Source organism: Argiope bruennichi, chromosome 10, assembly GCF_947563725.1.
Source record: "Argiope bruennichi chromosome 10, qqArgBrue1.1, whole genome shotgun sequence".
NCBI classification, from domain to species: domain Eukaryota; kingdom Metazoa; phylum Arthropoda; class Arachnida; order Araneae; family Araneidae; genus Argiope; species Argiope bruennichi.
The window spans coordinates 99,319,355-99,337,084 of record NC_079160.1 but is presented as its reverse complement, the minus strand read 5'-3'; the positions used below and the strand labels follow the sequence as shown (position 1 = coordinate 99,337,084).

General features: G+C 29.6%; 2 protein-coding genes across 3 annotated transcripts in view; both read left to right on the top strand.

Annotated features, from left to right (window-relative positions):
- The window catches only part of LOC129987672 (gastrula zinc finger protein XlCGF57.1-like), a 38,627-nt gene extending 29,878 nt beyond the window's left edge, over positions 1–8,749 (top strand). Inside the window, exon 4 of the mRNA XM_056095627.1 lies at positions 7,353–8,749. Coding sequence (XP_055951602.1) covers positions 7,353–8,407 — 1,055 coding nt within the window. The 3' untranslated portion in view covers positions 8,408–8,749. The remainder of the gene's footprint in view (positions 1–7,352) is intronic.
- LOC129988229 (oocyte zinc finger protein XlCOF19-like) lies at positions 155–17,650 on the top strand. Of its 2 annotated transcripts, XM_056096399.1 has the most exons (3): positions 155–188; positions 10,350–10,502; positions 16,269–17,650. In XM_056096399.1, exon 3 carries the CDS (start codon positions 16,418–16,420, stop codon positions 17,369–17,371), a length of 954 nt encoding a protein of 317 aa, XP_055952374.1. In that variant the 5' UTR covers positions 155–188; positions 10,350–10,502; positions 16,269–16,417; the 3' UTR covers positions 17,372–17,650. The 2 variants fall into 2 exon arrangements, with proteins under 2 accessions (XP_055952374.1, XP_055952375.1); XM_056096400.1 differs by lacking the exons at positions 10,350–10,502; positions 16,269–17,650 and adding an exon at positions 6,365–7,185 and having other exon boundaries at positions 158–188.
- Positions 17,651–17,730: the final 80 nt, after the last annotated feature.

Sequence of the window (17,730 nt, the reverse complement as noted above, 5' to 3'; positions counted from 1 at the left end):
AAGTGAACAATACTCAGATCTGTTTTGTCTGATTCAGATTGAGCCGTTCACGCTGCGGACTCGGGAGAGCAGATTCTTTCTGAAAGTGAACTCTGTGCCATTAGAGCCAATCGCTAACTGTCAACATGAAGAAAGTGTCTACCAAAAATGTAAACAAACTGTAGTATGGAGTCAAGCAGCCATCTGAGGTAAAAGAGAAACTTCTTGATTTGTACTTATAAATTTAAACAAAGCATTAAGAAATTGTCATGATATAAAGATATCATGCAGGAAGAATTATTTTAAGACCTTTAATTCACCTTAAATAGCTCTAATCTTAGCATCAAATATATTTCCTTGCATTTCTTATTTATTTCATTTCTATCGAACTGAACTTAACATAAATCTTTTCAGCGCTATTTTATTGTCATAATAGGAAAAAGTAAGATTTTGAAGGAACAGATGAAATGGGGAAACATTGTATGATTCCAATAGGAATGATGAAGAATCTCCTTATTTTATACCAAAATTGTTAATGTTATATTTTTAAAGCTATCTGAATTTCTTTTATTCTCTGCAGGAAGTAATTAATTTTTTTCCTATCCAAGCATTATTAATATTTTTCAGCATTTAATTAGTATGCTGTAGTTATTTTGAAATCTATATTGCTAAGGTTAAATGAATTTTTAAAGCTTTATTTAATTTTTAAGATTCTTTTGATTATCATTGTATCATTAAAATATATCCCCATTTTAGCTAAGCAAATCTCCAGAAAATTAAAAAATGAAGCATATCTTGAAGATACTAATTAAATTATAAAATATTTTTAGTTAAAGATAAGGTTAGGAACAAATTCAATTTTATTTTTTCAGAATAATGCCATAAAATAATAAGTGTTTTTTTCTGATAATTTTTATGAGAATTGATAAATGTGCCAAATGATCATGATTACAAGATGTTATCATGATCTCCTGAATTATGTAAATTTTGCATTATTCTCTTATTTTTAATTCACTGTAATACAATTTAAAAATTTAAATATCTGTAAAAATCTCTATTTTTGGAAGGATAAAATATTCTTAAACCTTCTTGTTAACTTCCCATAACTTAAATAGGTGGCCATCATTATTTTCTTATTGGTAATATGCTCAACTAAAAGAATCTGATATAAGCACAGCCAAAGGATTGTTTTAAACCTATTTGAGTTCAAATAAAAATAAAGGATTTTTTTTTTTTTTTTTTTTTTTTTTTTTTTTTGTTCTATCTGCAAGTGTGGATTTGATTCTTTTCATTACAAGGGATGTCAGTATTTTTTAATATTTTATTTTACATGTTATATAAAATGCTTTGTAGCTGCTTTATTTTTAATTATATGATTTTTTTTGTGATTATTATATGTAAGAAAATGCAAATAATTCTAAATATTTAAATTTCTTAAAATATACTTTGTAGTTAAAATTGATAAAAATAATTTTTGTAAAATAAATCCATGATAGGCAAAATTTTCTTTTCTTTTTCATTAGAAGAATCTTTCCATTAGTAATATGTTTACTTTCCCCCTCATTTTACATATAAATAGAAGAATTTTCTTCTTTAATCTATCTTACATAGAATCTATGTAATAAAATAAAAATATTTAAAATATTAATATTACTTATTTAATTCTTGTTATTTATGTTTGCCACAATTCATTATTATATGAAGTTCAGTTTCTTTGGTTCCAAGCTTGTGTCTGTATATATTGATATTCTAAATATATATTATTATACTGTCTTGGTATATTGTGATGTCAAAATCAAGCTGGAGAATATTATTTATGATATCTCTAAACTCAAAAAACTGAGAGCATATTTATTTTTTAAATATATATATATATATATATATATATATATATATATATATATATAATGATTTTTAATCTTTATCTTAAATTAGACCATATTATTTCATTCTAAAATATTCTCTTAATTCCTGATGGAATTCCACCTTTTTTTATGTCATTAATGCAACAGAAGCTCTTTAAAAATGCTTATATCAGCAGTTCTCCGCTCCGAATGAAGGGATAAAAATCTGCCAACCTAAACAAATTCGTTTGAAAGATACTTAAAATAAATCTTACCTAAATCGACACGTGTAAAGAAATCCCTATCAGAATCTCATGGTATATAATCATCAGGAGAAATATTTCTGTCGTTCTTTTCCCGTTCGCTTCGATTAGATTGACGTATCTCGTTGCCTTTTGCTTGTATATAAATTATGCCTCCCGGGATGAAATAAAAGTGAAATTTAGAAATTCAAAGTATCTTCTCTGTCTTCGGCCAGAAACTGCTCAAAAATATATGTATTTATACACACACACATATATAAAGCAAGATAAAAGGAGACATTAATATTCTGCATATTCTTTTTCTTTTATAATATAGTATCTTGAAACTATTCTGTTACTATTGGTTTTCTAATCTTATTATCATTTATCTTGCTGAAATATAAAATTTGATTCCAATAGCTATTTAGTTGCAGCAGCAATATTCAAAGGATTCTTTACTAAGGTTTAAAAAATTCCATAATTGCATGCAACAAAATTTTTCAGTTCTGTTTTCTCTTATATAGTCCCATATAAGATTTTGGCCATATAGCTCTTTTAAACTACATAATCAATCGTGACCATTATCAAAAATGCTATATTTTCATTGATGAAAATAGATCATTTCTGACTTGTTTGATCAATAAAATATAATTTTTTTTTAATCAAATTATATTCTTCTAATTCTCAAAGTGGCTGTTGTCGTATACGACTTGTTTTCGTAATCAAATGGTCGTATGGCCGCCGTATTTCCCTCATCGAGCATAAATAATCCAGATTTATCAAAAATGTCTTCTACTTCCTCTGTCTCATCTACCAGATTTGTCAGTTTTCTAATGCATGATCAATTACAATGAAATTCTAGTTTCTATGGCAACAAGGTAAACAATGAAATGTTCTTAATTATCTGGAAGTGATTGTCATACATTAGTGCATCATTCATTGTACTCTTGTGAGAATCGTAAGTGGCCATTTCTTGAATGGTGGATATCTCTTGTTTGCTTTGTGCACAATGTCTCGCTCTATTCCTTTTATTAGAACAAACCTACCCTCTGGGTTTCAAATCATTCTAGTTTTATCATTTGTTGAATTTTCTTATTCTTTTGTGTGAAATGGATGATGCAGATGCTGAATAGGAATTGATTTACCCTAATGCACGTAAAAGATGCGAAATCGTACGCTAAGTCTTATTTTAAGAAACTAGCCTGAACAAAACTGTGATGATTTTAAGGACCAAACGAAAACATTTTTGTTTTCGCCTTCAAGAAAATAAATCCAGACTACTGCCTTTGCTACAAAATTTTAGTAGCTGTTGAAAATTATTTCAAACCGTTGCATTTGTCTTCAGTAATTTATTTTTTATATTTAAGAGAATGTAAGCTTTGGGTATGACCATAAAAGACCGTGAAATGACTTAAATTGAAAGCTGCATAAAATCCTTAAGTGAAAAATGTTTTTAAAAAAAATACTTTCCCTTATTTTGGTTGTCTTTCTCTTATTTAGGTTGTCCCGCATGTATCGATTTTCTTTTAACAACGGGTAAAGAGTGAAATCAATTTTCATCCCATTTGGGCCAGACATTTTCCTAGGTAGCACAGGTTGTTGAACAATATTGTATAATATTGTACGATATTATATGATATTAATCAATATTCCACAATAATGCGAATATTGTCCAGTGTCATACAATATTGTACCTAGGGAGTGCAATACCGGACCAAAATTTCAATACCGGTATTCGGTATTTTTTAAATCTTAATACCGGGATACCGGTTTTAATACCGGTATCAGAAATTTTAGAAAAAAAAGAAAACACAGGCGTTCCTTTGTTTTATTTGCCAGTTTTGTTAGAGAGTGTAAATATCACAAAAAATAATTTGTAAGTTATAAATTATAACAGTATATAATCACAAAAAAGTAAAGAAATATCTTATTTATTTAAATCACAAAAAAAGTGTATCACTATTCAGTCTAAGATACTATTACAAATTTTTGAAATGTGATCTTAAACAACATAATCATCAATTGTACTGTCATTAAGCCTGAAAAGTAATTTTGTGTAAAAATGACCAGCTGTCGAAAACGCTCTGTCGGCATCTACGCTAGATGGTGGTACTGTTAGCAATACGCGATATACTTTTTCCGAGTATTTACCTCTAAATCCCTCATCTTCAAACAAATCGATTTCTTGTCGGATGGTTTTGGATATAGCTAATTTTTGTATTGTATTTTGGTTCGTTGAGATTTTTTTATTTATCGCTAATTCTAATTTTTGTTCAAGAAACAATTCCTTTTCACTATCGACAGTAGTGACATCATAATCTTCGATAATTGAACCGAATTCTTCTGAATCTGGATAGGTTTGTGGGTAAAAAATTTTAAGAAAATTTACTCTAAAAATCACATCTGAATTGGTTCTTTTCTTTTCTTTTTCATTTTTAAAATCATTATAATTATGTAAATATCATAAGACATTTTCTATTTTGGAATGCCTATCTTCTGTGCGATTTTTCAATGTAATCTATAATTCTTCAGATAGTGATGTGTACTGTTCTTTCAGTGACTGCATCATGAAATTTATTGTTGCATTAGCTGTTAATAAATTAGAATCTCTCCGCCATAATGCCTCAATAGTCAGTTTTATTGGAGGTAGAGCTGATATAGTTCTGGATATTAAGTTGAATTCACTATCTGAAAAATTAATTTACAGGTTTAGGTCGGTTATTGCTTTTTGAATTGGATTTCTCAGTTTCAAAAATCGTTCCATCATTAGGAGTAAACTGTTCCAACTTGTTTTAGAATCTAATATTAACATATATTCTATTTTATTTTCAGTTAGTATATATTTTAGTAATATATCCTTTTTATAGGGGAATATTTAAATTTCTTAACAATTTTTCGAACTTTATAAATTATAGGAAGCAATTCTTGATAGGTTAATATTTCATCCTTATTAGCAATATCTTCTTCAAGAATTACATTGTCATTATCTTCATTGTCAATATCACTCTCACTCTTACTCTCTTCAAAGTTGGAATCCGAAATTTCTATATCCACAGTATTTGGATTCATCTGTTCTTTATTTTTTTTTTTTTTTGGTATAATACATCTATTACTCCTAATTGAATTCCATGTGCATAGCACAACTGCTGCTTTGCACCAATCAACTTTCCAACTTTTTTCATAATTGTGGCCCCATCAGTCGTTATGGATACAATATTTTCTTTCAGGGATAATCCATGTTTCGCTAATTTAGATTTAAGCCATTAATTGGCTGATTAATTTCGCCCGTTAGGGAGACATAAAAACAAAAACGTATACTATTTTGCTAGGTTCGCGATACCTGAACATATAGAGGAGACAATTTTAGAAATTTCTAGTAAATACCGAAAAACCGGTATTTAAACTTGTGAATACCGGTATTACGAAATTGTACAATTGGCTCAAAATACCGGTATTCGGTATCCCGGTATACCGGTATTGCAATCCCTAATTGTACCGTATTTATATGGTACATGGGATGCTGCGTACCGAGGGTTTATTTGTTCCTTCTTCTCATTTGCTGTTTTATTTAAATTATAACGATGTTTTGATTGCAAATTCTAAATTTAAATCAATGGAAGAAGCCAGAATCATGTGGATGGGTAGAGGAGACAGTGACAAAACTATTTTCCATTTGTGATGGAGATGACTGTCTCCCTTCCCCTTCCCCCTAATTCTGGTTGATTCTGATTAAGATGATTTTATTCAAACTTATCGATATCGGGACATGGACAACTACTTTTTTACCTTACATCTTAACCAGAAGTAGACATAAAAGTTGAATGCAGTACTTTGTAATGCGGAAACTTCTACTATGCCCAATGAAAATGTTAAATGTACGAGGGCTGTCTAAAAAGTATCCAACCATGAGTTTTCCTGTTTACAGTAATGATGCTACAGTGGAAGAGACAACTTAATTCGCGTGCTTGAATTTTTTTTTCGCCGTCTTCGAGTGTGTCAGTCGCTGCCTGTTAGCCGCTGAGCAAGGTGTTATCATAAGTGTTCATCGAATTTTTGATTTCTCTCAAGATGACTGAACAAACTAAGCAAAGATACTGCATCAAATTTTTTCAAAAGCTTCGTGATCTCAAAGCGAAACAGTTTGTAAGATTTAGAAAGTGTTTGGAGACAATGCAATGAAGATAACACAAGTGAAGGTGTAATTTAATCGGTACAAAAATGGTGGGGAAGATTACGATACGCATTAGAAGGACAAACAGTAACAAAAGAATACTATTAACAAATTCTACTCCGACTCAGAGATGCAGTTCGGCGCAAAAGACCAGACCTCTGGATGACAAAAAACTGGCAGTTGCATCGTGATAATGCCCTGGCTCATTCGTCACACCTGATCCAGACTTTCTTTGCGGAGCACGGAATTCCAGTCATCTCTCAACCTCCCTACTCCCCAGATATGGCTCCTTGCGAATTCTGGCTGTTTCCGAAATTGATGATCCCTGAAAGGATCCCGTTTTGAGAGTAGAGAAGAGATACTGCAGAACGCAACAATTGAGAAAAGATGCTTTCCAGAAGTTTTTTCGGCAGTGGAAGGATCGGTGGACAAAATGTGTGAAGGTGCAAAGGGTCTGTTTTGAAGATGATTATGGCCCCAATTTCGTCAAGTAAGGTAAAATATTTTTTTCTGGCCAAAGGTCAGACACTTTTTAGACAGTCGTATGAATTGGTTTGCATATATTTGTGGTTTTAAATAAAATGTAAATTTTGCAAATTATGTAAATCAAGCCTGATAATAAAGTAGACTATTGAAATGAGTAAATGTTTTTAAAATTAAAACAGATGTAAAAAGGATTTAATTGCGTTTATATGACAAAAAAATATATCTAGAAAAGTGTAGATGCGTATCATTGAACAAACATAGCAAACTATAATTAAGAGAGGGAATTGCAGAAGTTTAAAATAAATCTGTGGTGTGATGGCCACTCCTATACTAAATGTTTTTGATAATCGATTAGGTTTTATTTTCAACAGTTTTATTCATTCTTTTAATTTAATATTTCAGTCCCCCTCCAATCATAAGCATTAAGCACTTAAGTCTTTAGAGGTGTTAATTAATGGAAAAATAAAATGATGGTATAAAATGCATTTTCTTTTCCAGGTGATTTTTGAAAATCCCGAGATGTAATGAAGATTCAGTTTTCTTCGAAATAGAATTTTAAAAAATGAAGCTGGCATTTGTACAGATGAAAAGAATATCTGAAGAAAAATAATCACTGTTACGTTTTCAATTAAACTGTTAGTAGATTAATGATGGAGACTTCTATCGAATCGGATAAAAAAGATTTGATTAGTGATAAGTGCTCTAAAGAATCTCATACTGATGAGAACGTGCAAATCCTAACTCGCACGGATGATAAATTTCTCACCTGTGATATCTGCAATAAAGTTTTTCCTAAGAGATGGTCTTTCAAAAGACATTTGCGCTCTCATTCAACTGAAAAACCCTATTCTTGCATTGTATGCAAGAAAAATTTTTCTTGGAAAGTTCATTTAATGCAGCATAATCAAATTCATTTGAATGAAAAATATACATGTGTTTTGTGCAACAAAGAATTTGCTCAAAAAAGTAGTTTAACAAAGCATTATCGAACTCATACAAATGAAAAACCTTATGTTTGTGATGTATGCAATAAAAGTTTTTCTCAGAAAAGTTACTTTACTAAGCATTATCGAATCCATACAAATGAAAAACCGTATTCGTGTGATGTATGCAGTAAAAGTTATTCTCAGAAATATAATCTAACTGAGCATTATCGAACTCATACGAATGAAAAACCTTATTCTTGTGATGCATGTAATAAATTTTTTTCTACGAAAAGTGCTCTAAATAGACATTTGGTAATTCACACAAATGAAAAGCCTTATTCCTGTGATGCATGTAATAAATGTTTTTCTACGAAAAATGCTTTAAATAGACATTTGGTAATTCACACAAATGAAAAACCTTATTCCTGTGATGTATGTACGAAAAGATTTCCTGAAAGATATCTTCTAAATATCCATTATAAGATTCATGTAAAAGCCTATTCTTGTGATGTATGCGGCAAGTCTTTTTCTGCGAAAATTTTTTTGAATGGTCATTATCGAACTCATACAGGCGAAAAGCCTTATTCTTGTGATGTATGTAATAAACAGTTTTCTCAGATAGGTAATTTAAATGTGCATTATCGAGCTCATACAAAGGAAAAACCTTACTCTTGCCATGTATGTAGTAGAAAATTTTCTCGAACTTATAGTTTAAATAGGCACCTTCATACTCATTTAAAGAAGAAATCTTTTAATTAGTAATGCATATATTCAAGCATTTTCCAGGAAAGTTCGTCTGAATAGGCATTGATGTATCAAAACAAATGAAGAAACGTTATATGATATGCACTACACTCCTGAAAATCCGACCTGATATTGCAAAAGGACAGACCGGATTAAAAAAAAAAAAAAAAAAAAAAACCGAATAAGCCGGGATTTTATGAAATAATTTTTTTACCCACCAATACCAGAGGACAAAGTTTTTATATCAAAACTCTCTGTTATAATAAGCGGTATTTATGAATAAGCTGTGAATTTCGTCATTACCTTGCAAGAAATGTATTTTTTTTAATAAAATATAATATTTTATTTTTCTTCCAACTGTGCTTGATTTTATTTTCTGCCTTTTATCAGCATCTTATACCTTTCAATTTTGGTGGATTTTATTCTGCAGAGAGATGATACGTTGAGAAACAAAAGTACCTTTCCATAGATTTCGATTAGGTACGTTTTTGTTTTATTTGTCCTTTTTAAATTTAATTTTGATACCTATTATGTTGTTAATGTTTCTTTATATAGATTACTCAATAAAAAAACCTCTTCTATCTTTCTTCTTAAAAAATCTAACAAAAATAAACATTTGCAGATATCTGACAATGCACCTTTCATCGTAATTACTATACAGCCCTAGGAGTTTGGTGAGCATGTATGCGTACAAGACAGGAGATTGAGGAACTTTACCTTGGGTCAACAGTTGGATATCCCTACAAATCATTCACAACTATTTCATAATGTAACATTTCTTTTTAAAAAGAGAACCAGATTTTTTAAAAATTATTATTGACAATCAAATAAATATTCAGAACAACAAGAAATACCATTAGAAAGGCAATTTTAATTATATCAAATGATAATTAATTTTGGTAATATATTTGACATGGTATTACATAATGACTGGCAAAAGTGTAATGAACATTTTGAAAGGGCAGAGTTCCCTGTACTGTCTCTTCATAGTCAAAATACAAATCAAATCAGCAAGAGAGAGTTATTTACCTCTCATACTGATGAATTCATGCTTTCTTATAATCAAATAAGAAACTATCTTTATTTTTAAACAGTTTTTATTACCTTAAATGAGCTTGGTATCTATTCATTAATGATGATTCAGTGCGATCTATTCATTAATGATGATTCAAAACTATGAAATTGCAGACTCGAATTTGCGGTATATATTCGATATTTAATTTATTGACCAAAACTCTGATAGTTTGAAGGAGTTCACATCCGATTTGACACAATGACTTTTTTAAAATTAAATTTATCAGATTTCTTCAAGTAAAGAATCTTCTATTGCAAAGAATATCATTATCAGAATTCATCATATATTCTTATCTTCTTTAAAAAATGAAAGAAAATTTAATTTCAGTATAATATTGTCGTAAAGATCTTAATAAATATGTAAATTTAGCTCTATCTATATGTAGACAGGAATGCGATTGACTATTCTAAGAAATTGTGTGTGTGTTTTTTTTTTGTATTAAAAAATATTTATAGCGTTTTGAAAAATTTCGGTGTACGCAGCAATTTTACTAACCTGTTAGATTTTTAGACAAAATTATAGACTTCAACAGAACTTAGTAGTATTATTGATACAAATTTACCGCATTCTAAAGTGGATATTTTATGTTAAAAGTTTATTAACTCTTTAAATATTAACTCGTTAAATGAACAAAATTAGATGACACTATGACTTAAAAAAAGAACACAACTGATTTTTTTTTATGATATCCCTTGTTGCTAGGCAACCAGTGTTGCCATCTTACAAAAATTAAAATGTACAAGAATTAAAAATAAGATGAAGAGGAAAACATAGAGGACTTTACAATTCTACATTTTCGGGTGCTTATTATAGAAATAAATTCCCCCAAAGCAATTATTCTATAAAAGTGAACAATACTCAGGTCTGTTTTGTCTGATTCAGATTGAGCCGTTCACGCTGCGGACTCGGGAGAGCAGATTCTTTCTGAAAGTGAACTCTGTGCCATTAGAGCCAATCGCTAACTATCAACATGAAGAAAGTGTCTCTACCAAAAATGTAAACAAACTGTAGTATGGAGTCAAGCATTCATCTGAGGTAAAAGAGAAACTTCTTGATTTGTACTTATAAATTTAAACAAAGCATTAAGAAATTGTCTTGATATAAAGATATCATGTAGGAAGAGTTATTTTAAGACCTTTAATTCACCTTAAATAGCTCTAATCTTAGCATCAAATATATTTTCTTGCATTTCTTATTTATTTCATTTCTATCGAACTGAACTTAACATAAATCTTTTCAGCGCTATTTTATTGTCATAATAGGAAATAGTAAGATTTTGAAGGAACAGAACAAATGGGGAAACATTGTATGATTCCAATAGGAATGATGAAGAATCTTTTTATTTTATACCAAAATGTTAATGTTATATTTTTAAAGCTATTTGCAGTTATAGCTAATAGCTACAGCTATCTGCAGCCTTTAGCTATTCTCTGCAGGAAGTGATTAATTTTTTTCATATTTAAGCATTATTAATATTTTTCAGCATTTAATTAATATGCTATAGTCATTTTGAAATCTATATTGCTAAGGTTAAATGAATTTTTAAAATTTTATTTAATTTCTAAGATTTTTTTATTATCATTGTATTATTAAAATATATCCCCATTTTAGCTAAGCAAATCTCCAGAAAATAAAAAAAAATTAAGCATATTTTGAAGATACTAATTAAATTATAAAATATTTTTAGTTAAAGATAAGGTTTGGAACAAATTCATTTTTATTCTTCCAGAATAATACCATAAAATAGTAAGTGTTTTTTTTTCTGATAATTTTCATGAGAATTGATAAATGTGCCAAATGATCATGATTACAAGATGTTATCATGATCTCCTGAATTATGTAAATTTTGCATTATTCTCTTATTTTTAATTGTAATACAATTTAAAAATTTAATAAAATTTAATACAATTTAATACAATTGTAATACAATTTAATACAATTTAACTGTATTAAATTGTGTACACTGTAATACAATTTAAAAATTTAAATATCTGTAAAAATGTCTATTTTTGGAAGGATAAAATATTCTTAAACCTTCTTGTTAACTTCCCATAACTTAAATAGGTGGCTATCATTATTTTCTTATTGGTAATATGTTTAATTAAAAGAATCTGATATAAGCACAGCCAAAGGATTGTTTTAAACTTATTTGAGTTCAAACAAAAATAAAGGATTTTTTTTTTCTATCTGCAAGTGTGGATTTGATTCTTTTCATTACAAGGGATGTCAGTATTTTTCAATATTTTATTTGACATGCTATATAAAATGCTTTGTAGCTGCTTTATCACTCACTTTGTAGCTGCTTTATTTTTAATTATATGATTTTTTTTGTGATTATTATATGTAAGAAAATGCAAATAATTCTAAATATTTAAATTTCTTGAAATATACTTTGTAGTTAAAATTGATAAAAATAATTTTTGTAAAATAAATCCATGATAGGCAAAATTTTCTTTTCTTTTTCATTAGAAGAATCTTTCCATTAGTAATATGTTTACTTTCCCCCTCATTTTACATATAAATAGAAGAATTTTCTTCTTTAATCTATCTTACATAGAATCTATGTAATAAAATAAAAATATTTAAAATATTAATATTACTTATTTAATTCTTGTTATTTATCTTTGCCACAATTCATTATTATATGAAGTCCAGTTTCTTTGGTTCCAAGCTTGTGTCTGTATATATTGATATTCTAAATATATATTATTATACTGTCTTGGTATATTGTGATGTCAAAATCAAGCTGGAGAATATTATTTATGATGGCTCTAAACTCAAAAAACTGAGAGCATATTTATTTTTTAAATATATATATATATATATATATATATATATATATATATATATATATATATATATATAACCAATCTAAAGTAAGAAAAAGTTTGAAAACGAAACTAAAATGAAAACGAAACAAAACAGTTTCGAAATCGCAACTAAAATTTATTACCTATTTAAACTAAAACCAAAAAGGAACTTCATAGTATTTAGAGAGCGCAATTGCAGCTACTTCTAAAACACAGATGAATTGATACAAAAGTATTAGAATCAAGTTAATAGGAAAAACAAAAACCAAATAAAAATTAAACCCAAAAATTATTAAAAAATATTAAAAATATATCAGGCCGGATTCTTTTTTAATATTTTTTAATAATTTTTTTGGTTTAATTTTTATTTGGTTTTTGTTTTTCCTATTAACTTGATTCTAATACTTTTATATATATATATATATATATAGTATATATATATATAATGATTTTTAATCTTTATCTTAAATTAGACCATATTATTTCATTCTAAAATATTGTCTTAATTCCTGATCGAATTCCACCTTTTTTTATGTCATTAATGCAACAGAAGCTCTTTAAAAATGCTTATATCAGCAGTTCTCCGCTCCGAATGAAGGGATAAAAATCTGCCAACCTAAACAAATTCGTTTGAAAGATACGTAAAATAAATCTTACCTAAATCGACACGTGTAAAGAAATCCCTATCAGAATCTCATGGTATATAATCATCAGGAAAAATATTTCTGTCGTTCTTTTCCCGTTCGCTTCGATTAGATTGACGTATCTCGTTGCCTTTTGCTTGTATATAAATTATGCCTCCCGGGATGAAATAAAAGTGAAATTTAAAAATTCAAAGTATCTTCTCTGTCTTCGGCCAGAAACTGCTCAAAAATATATGTATTTATACACACACACATATATAAAGCAAGATAAAAGGAGACATTCATATTCTGCATATTCTTTATATTTTATAATATAGTATTTTGAAACTATTCTGTTACTATTGATATTCTAGCCTTAATATCATTTATCTTGCTGAAATGTAAAATTTGATTCCAACAGTTATTTAGTTACAGCAGCAATATTAAAAGGATTCTTTACTAACGTTTTAAAAAATTCCATAATTACATGCAACAAAATTGTTCAGTTTTGTTTTCTCTTATATAGTCCCTTATAAGATTTTGGTCACATAGCTCTTTTAAACTACGTAATCAATCGTGACCATTGTCAAAAATGTCATATTTTCATTTCTTTGATGAAAATAGATCATTTCTGACTTGTTTGATCAATAAAATATAATTTTTTTATCACATTTTATTCATCTAATTCTTAAAGTGACTGTTGCCGTTTACGACTTGTTTTCCTAATCAAATTGTTGTATGGCCGCTGTATTTCCCTCATCGGGCACAAATAATCCAGATTTATCAAAAATTTCTTCTACTTCCTCTGTCTTATCTACCAGATTTGTCAGTTTTCTAATGCATGATCAATTACAATGAAATTCTAGTTTCTATGGCAACAAGGTAAACAATGAAATGTTCTTAATTATCTGGAAGTGATTGTCATACATTAGTGCATCATTCATTGTACTCTTGTGAGAATCGTAAGTGGCCATTTCTTGAATGGTGGATATCTCTTGTTTGCTTTGTGCACAATGTCTCGCTCTATTCCTTTTATTAGAACAAACCTACCCTCTGGGTTTCAAATCATTCTAGTTTTATCATTAGTTGAATTTTCATATTCTTTTCTGAGGAATGGATGATGCGGATGCTGAACAGGAATTGATTTACCCTGTTCCATGTAAAAGATACGAAATCGTACGCTGATTCGTATTTTGAGAAATTAGCCTGACTGAAACTGTGATGATTTTAAAGGCCAAACAAAAATATTTTTGTTTCTGCCTTCAAGAAAATAAATCCAGGCTACGGCCTTTGCAGCAAAATTTTAGTAGCTGTTGAAAATTGTTTCAAACCGCCGCATTTGTCTTCAATAATTTATTTTTATATTTAAGAGAATGTAAGCGTTGGGTATGACCATAAAGGACCGTGAAATGACTTAAATTGAAAGCTGCATAAAATCCTTAAATGCAGAATGTTTTTTGTTTGTTTTTTTTGAAAATTTCCCTTATTTTGGTTGTCTTTTCCTTATTTAGTTTGTTCTGCATTTACAGATTTTTTTTATACAACGGATAAAGAGTGAAATCAATTTTCATCCCATTTGGGCCAGACATTTTCCTAGGTAGCACAGGTTGTTGAACAATATTGTATAATATTGTGCGATATTATATATCAATCAATATTTCACAATATTGCAAATATTGTCCAGTGTAATACAACATTGTACCGTATTTATATGGTACTAGGGATGCTGTGTACCGGAGAGTTTATTGGTTCCTACTTCTCATTTGCTGTTTTATTTAAATTTTAATAATGTATTGATTGCAAATTCCAAATTTAAATCAATGGAAGAAGCCAGAATCATGTGGATGGATAGAGGAGACAGTGACAAACTATTTTCCATTTTTGATGGAGATCACTGTCTCCCTTCCCCTTCCCCCTAATTCTTGTTGATTCTGATTAAGATGATTTTATTCAAACTTATCGATATCGGGACATGGGCAACTACTTTTTTACCTTACATCTTAAACAGAAGTATACATAAAAGTTGAATGCAGTACTTCGTAATGTGGAAACTTTTGTTATGCCCAATGAAAATGTTAAATGTACGTGGACTGTCTAAAAATTATCCAACCTTGAGTTTTCCTGCTTACAGTAATGATGCTACAGTGGAAGAAACAACTTAATTCGCGTGCTTGATTTTTTTTCCGCCGTCTTCGAGTGTGTCAGTCGCTGCCTGCTGGCCGCTGAGCAAGGTGCTATCATAAGTGTTCGTCGAATTTTTGATTTCTCTCAAGATGACTGAACGAGCTAAGCAAAGATACTGCATCAAATTTTTTCAAAAGCTTGCTGATCTCAAAGCGAAACAATTTGTAAGATTTAGAAAGTGTTTGGAGACAATGCAATGGGGATAACACAAGTGAAGGTGTAGTTTAACCGGTTCAAAAATGGTAGGGAGGGTTACGAATACGCATTGGAAGGACAAACAGTGACAAAAGAGTACTATTAACAAATTCTACTCCGACTCAGAGATGCAGTTCGGCGTAAAAGATCAGACTGGATGACGAAAAACTGGCAGTTGTATCGTGACAATGCTCCGGCTCATCCGTCACACCTGATCCAGACTTTCTTTGCGAAGCACGAAATTCCAGTCTCTCAATCTCCCTACTCCCCAGATATGGCTCCTTGCGACTTCTGGTAGTTTCCGAAATTGATGATGCCTTGAAAGGATCCCATTTTGAGAGTAGAGAAGAGATACTGCAGAACGCGACAATTGAGATGAACACCATTCAAAAAGATGACTTCCTGAAGTGTTTTCGGCAGTGGAAGGATCGGTGGCCTAAGTGTGTGAAGGTACAAAAGGCCTGCTTTGAAGATGATTATAGCCCCAATTTCGTCATGTAAGGTAAAATATTTTCCTGGCCAAAGGTCGGACACTTTTTAGACAGTCGTATAAATTGGTTTGCATATATTTGTGGTTTTAAATAAAATGTAAATTTTGCAAATTATGTAAATCAAGCCTGATAATAAAGTAGACTATTGAAATGAGTAAATGTTTTTAAAATTAAAACAGGATGTAAAAAGGATTTAATTGCGTTTATATGACAAAAAATATATGTAGAAAAGTGTAGATACGAATCATTGAACAAACATAGCAAACCATAATTAAGAGAGGGAATTGCAGAAGTTTAAAATAAATCTGTGGTGTGATGGCCACTCCTATACTAAATGTTTTTGATAATCGATTAGGTTTTATTTTCAACAGTTTTATTCATTCTTTTAATTTAATATTTCTGTCCCCCTCCAATCATAAGCATTAAGCACTTAAGTCTTTAGAGGTGTCAATTAATGGAAAAATAAAATGATGGTATAAAATGCATTTTCTTTTCCAGGTGATTTTTGAAAATCCCGAGATGTAATGAAGATTCAGTTTTCTTCGAAATAGAATTTTAAAAAATGAAGCTGGCATTTGTACAGATGAAAAGAATATCTGAAGAAAAATAATCACTGTTACGTTTTCAATTAAACTGTTAGTAGATTAATGATGGAGACTTCTATCGAATCGGATAAAAAAGATTTGATTAGTGATAAGTGCTCTAAAGAATCTCATACTGATGAGAACGTGCAAATCCTAACTCGCGCGGATGATAAATTTCTCACCTGTGATATCTGCAATAAAGTTTTTCCTAAGAGATGGTCTTTCAAAAGACATTTGCGCTCTCATTCAACTGAAAAACCCTATTCTTGCATTGTATGCAAGAAAAATTTTTCTTGGAAAGTTCATTTAATGCAGCATAATCAAATTCATTTGAATGAAAAATATACATGTGTTTTGTGCAACAAAGAATTTGCTCAAAAAAGTAATTTAACAAAGCATTATCGAACTCATACAAATGAAAAACCTTATGTTTGTGATGTGTGCAATAAAAGTTTTTCTCAGAAAAGTTACTTTACCAAGCATTATCGAATTCATACAAATGAAAAACCTTATCCGTGTGATGTATGCAATAAAAGTTTTTCTCAGAAATGTAATCTAACTGAGCATTATCGAACTCATACGAATGAAAAACCTTATTCTTGTGATGCATGTAATAAATTTTTTTCTACGAAAAGTGCTTTAAATAGACATTTGGTAATTCACACAAATGAAAAGCCTTATTCATGTGATGTATGTACGAAAAGATTTCCTGAAAGATATCTTCTAAATATCCATTATAAGATTCACGTAAAAGCCTATTCTTGTGATGTATGCGGCAAGTCTTTTTCTGAGAAACATTTTTTGAATGGTCATTATCGAACTCATACAGGCGAAAAACCTTATTCTTGTGATGTATGTAATAAACAGTTTTCTCAGATAGGTAATTTAAATGTGCATTATCGAGCTCATACAAAGGATAAACCTTACTCTTGCCATTTATGTAGTAGAAAATTTTCTCGAACTAATAGTTTAAATAAGCACCTTCATACTCATATAAAGAAGAAATCTTTTAATTAGTAATGCATATATTTAAGCATTTTCCAGGAAAATTCGTCTGAATAGGCATTGACGTATCAAAACAAATGAAGAAACGTTATCAATATGATATGCACTACACTCCTGAAAATCCGACCTGATATGGCGAAAGGACAGACCGGATAAAAAAAAAGCCGAATAAGCCGGGATTCTATGAAATCATTTTTTTACCCACCAATACCAGAGGACAAAGTTTTTATATCAAAACTCACTGTTATAATAAGCGGTATTTATGAATAAGCTGTGAATTTCGTCATTACCTTGCAAGAAATGTATTTTTTTAAATAAAATATAATATTTTATTTTTCTTTCAACTGTGCTTGATTTTATTTTCTGCCTTT

Bases quoted from the DNA above. Each gene is read 5' to 3' on its own strand.
- LOC129988229 (XM_056096399.1), top strand. From the start codon at position 16,418: ATGATGGAGACTTCTATCGAATCGGATAAAAAAGATTTGATTAGTGAT.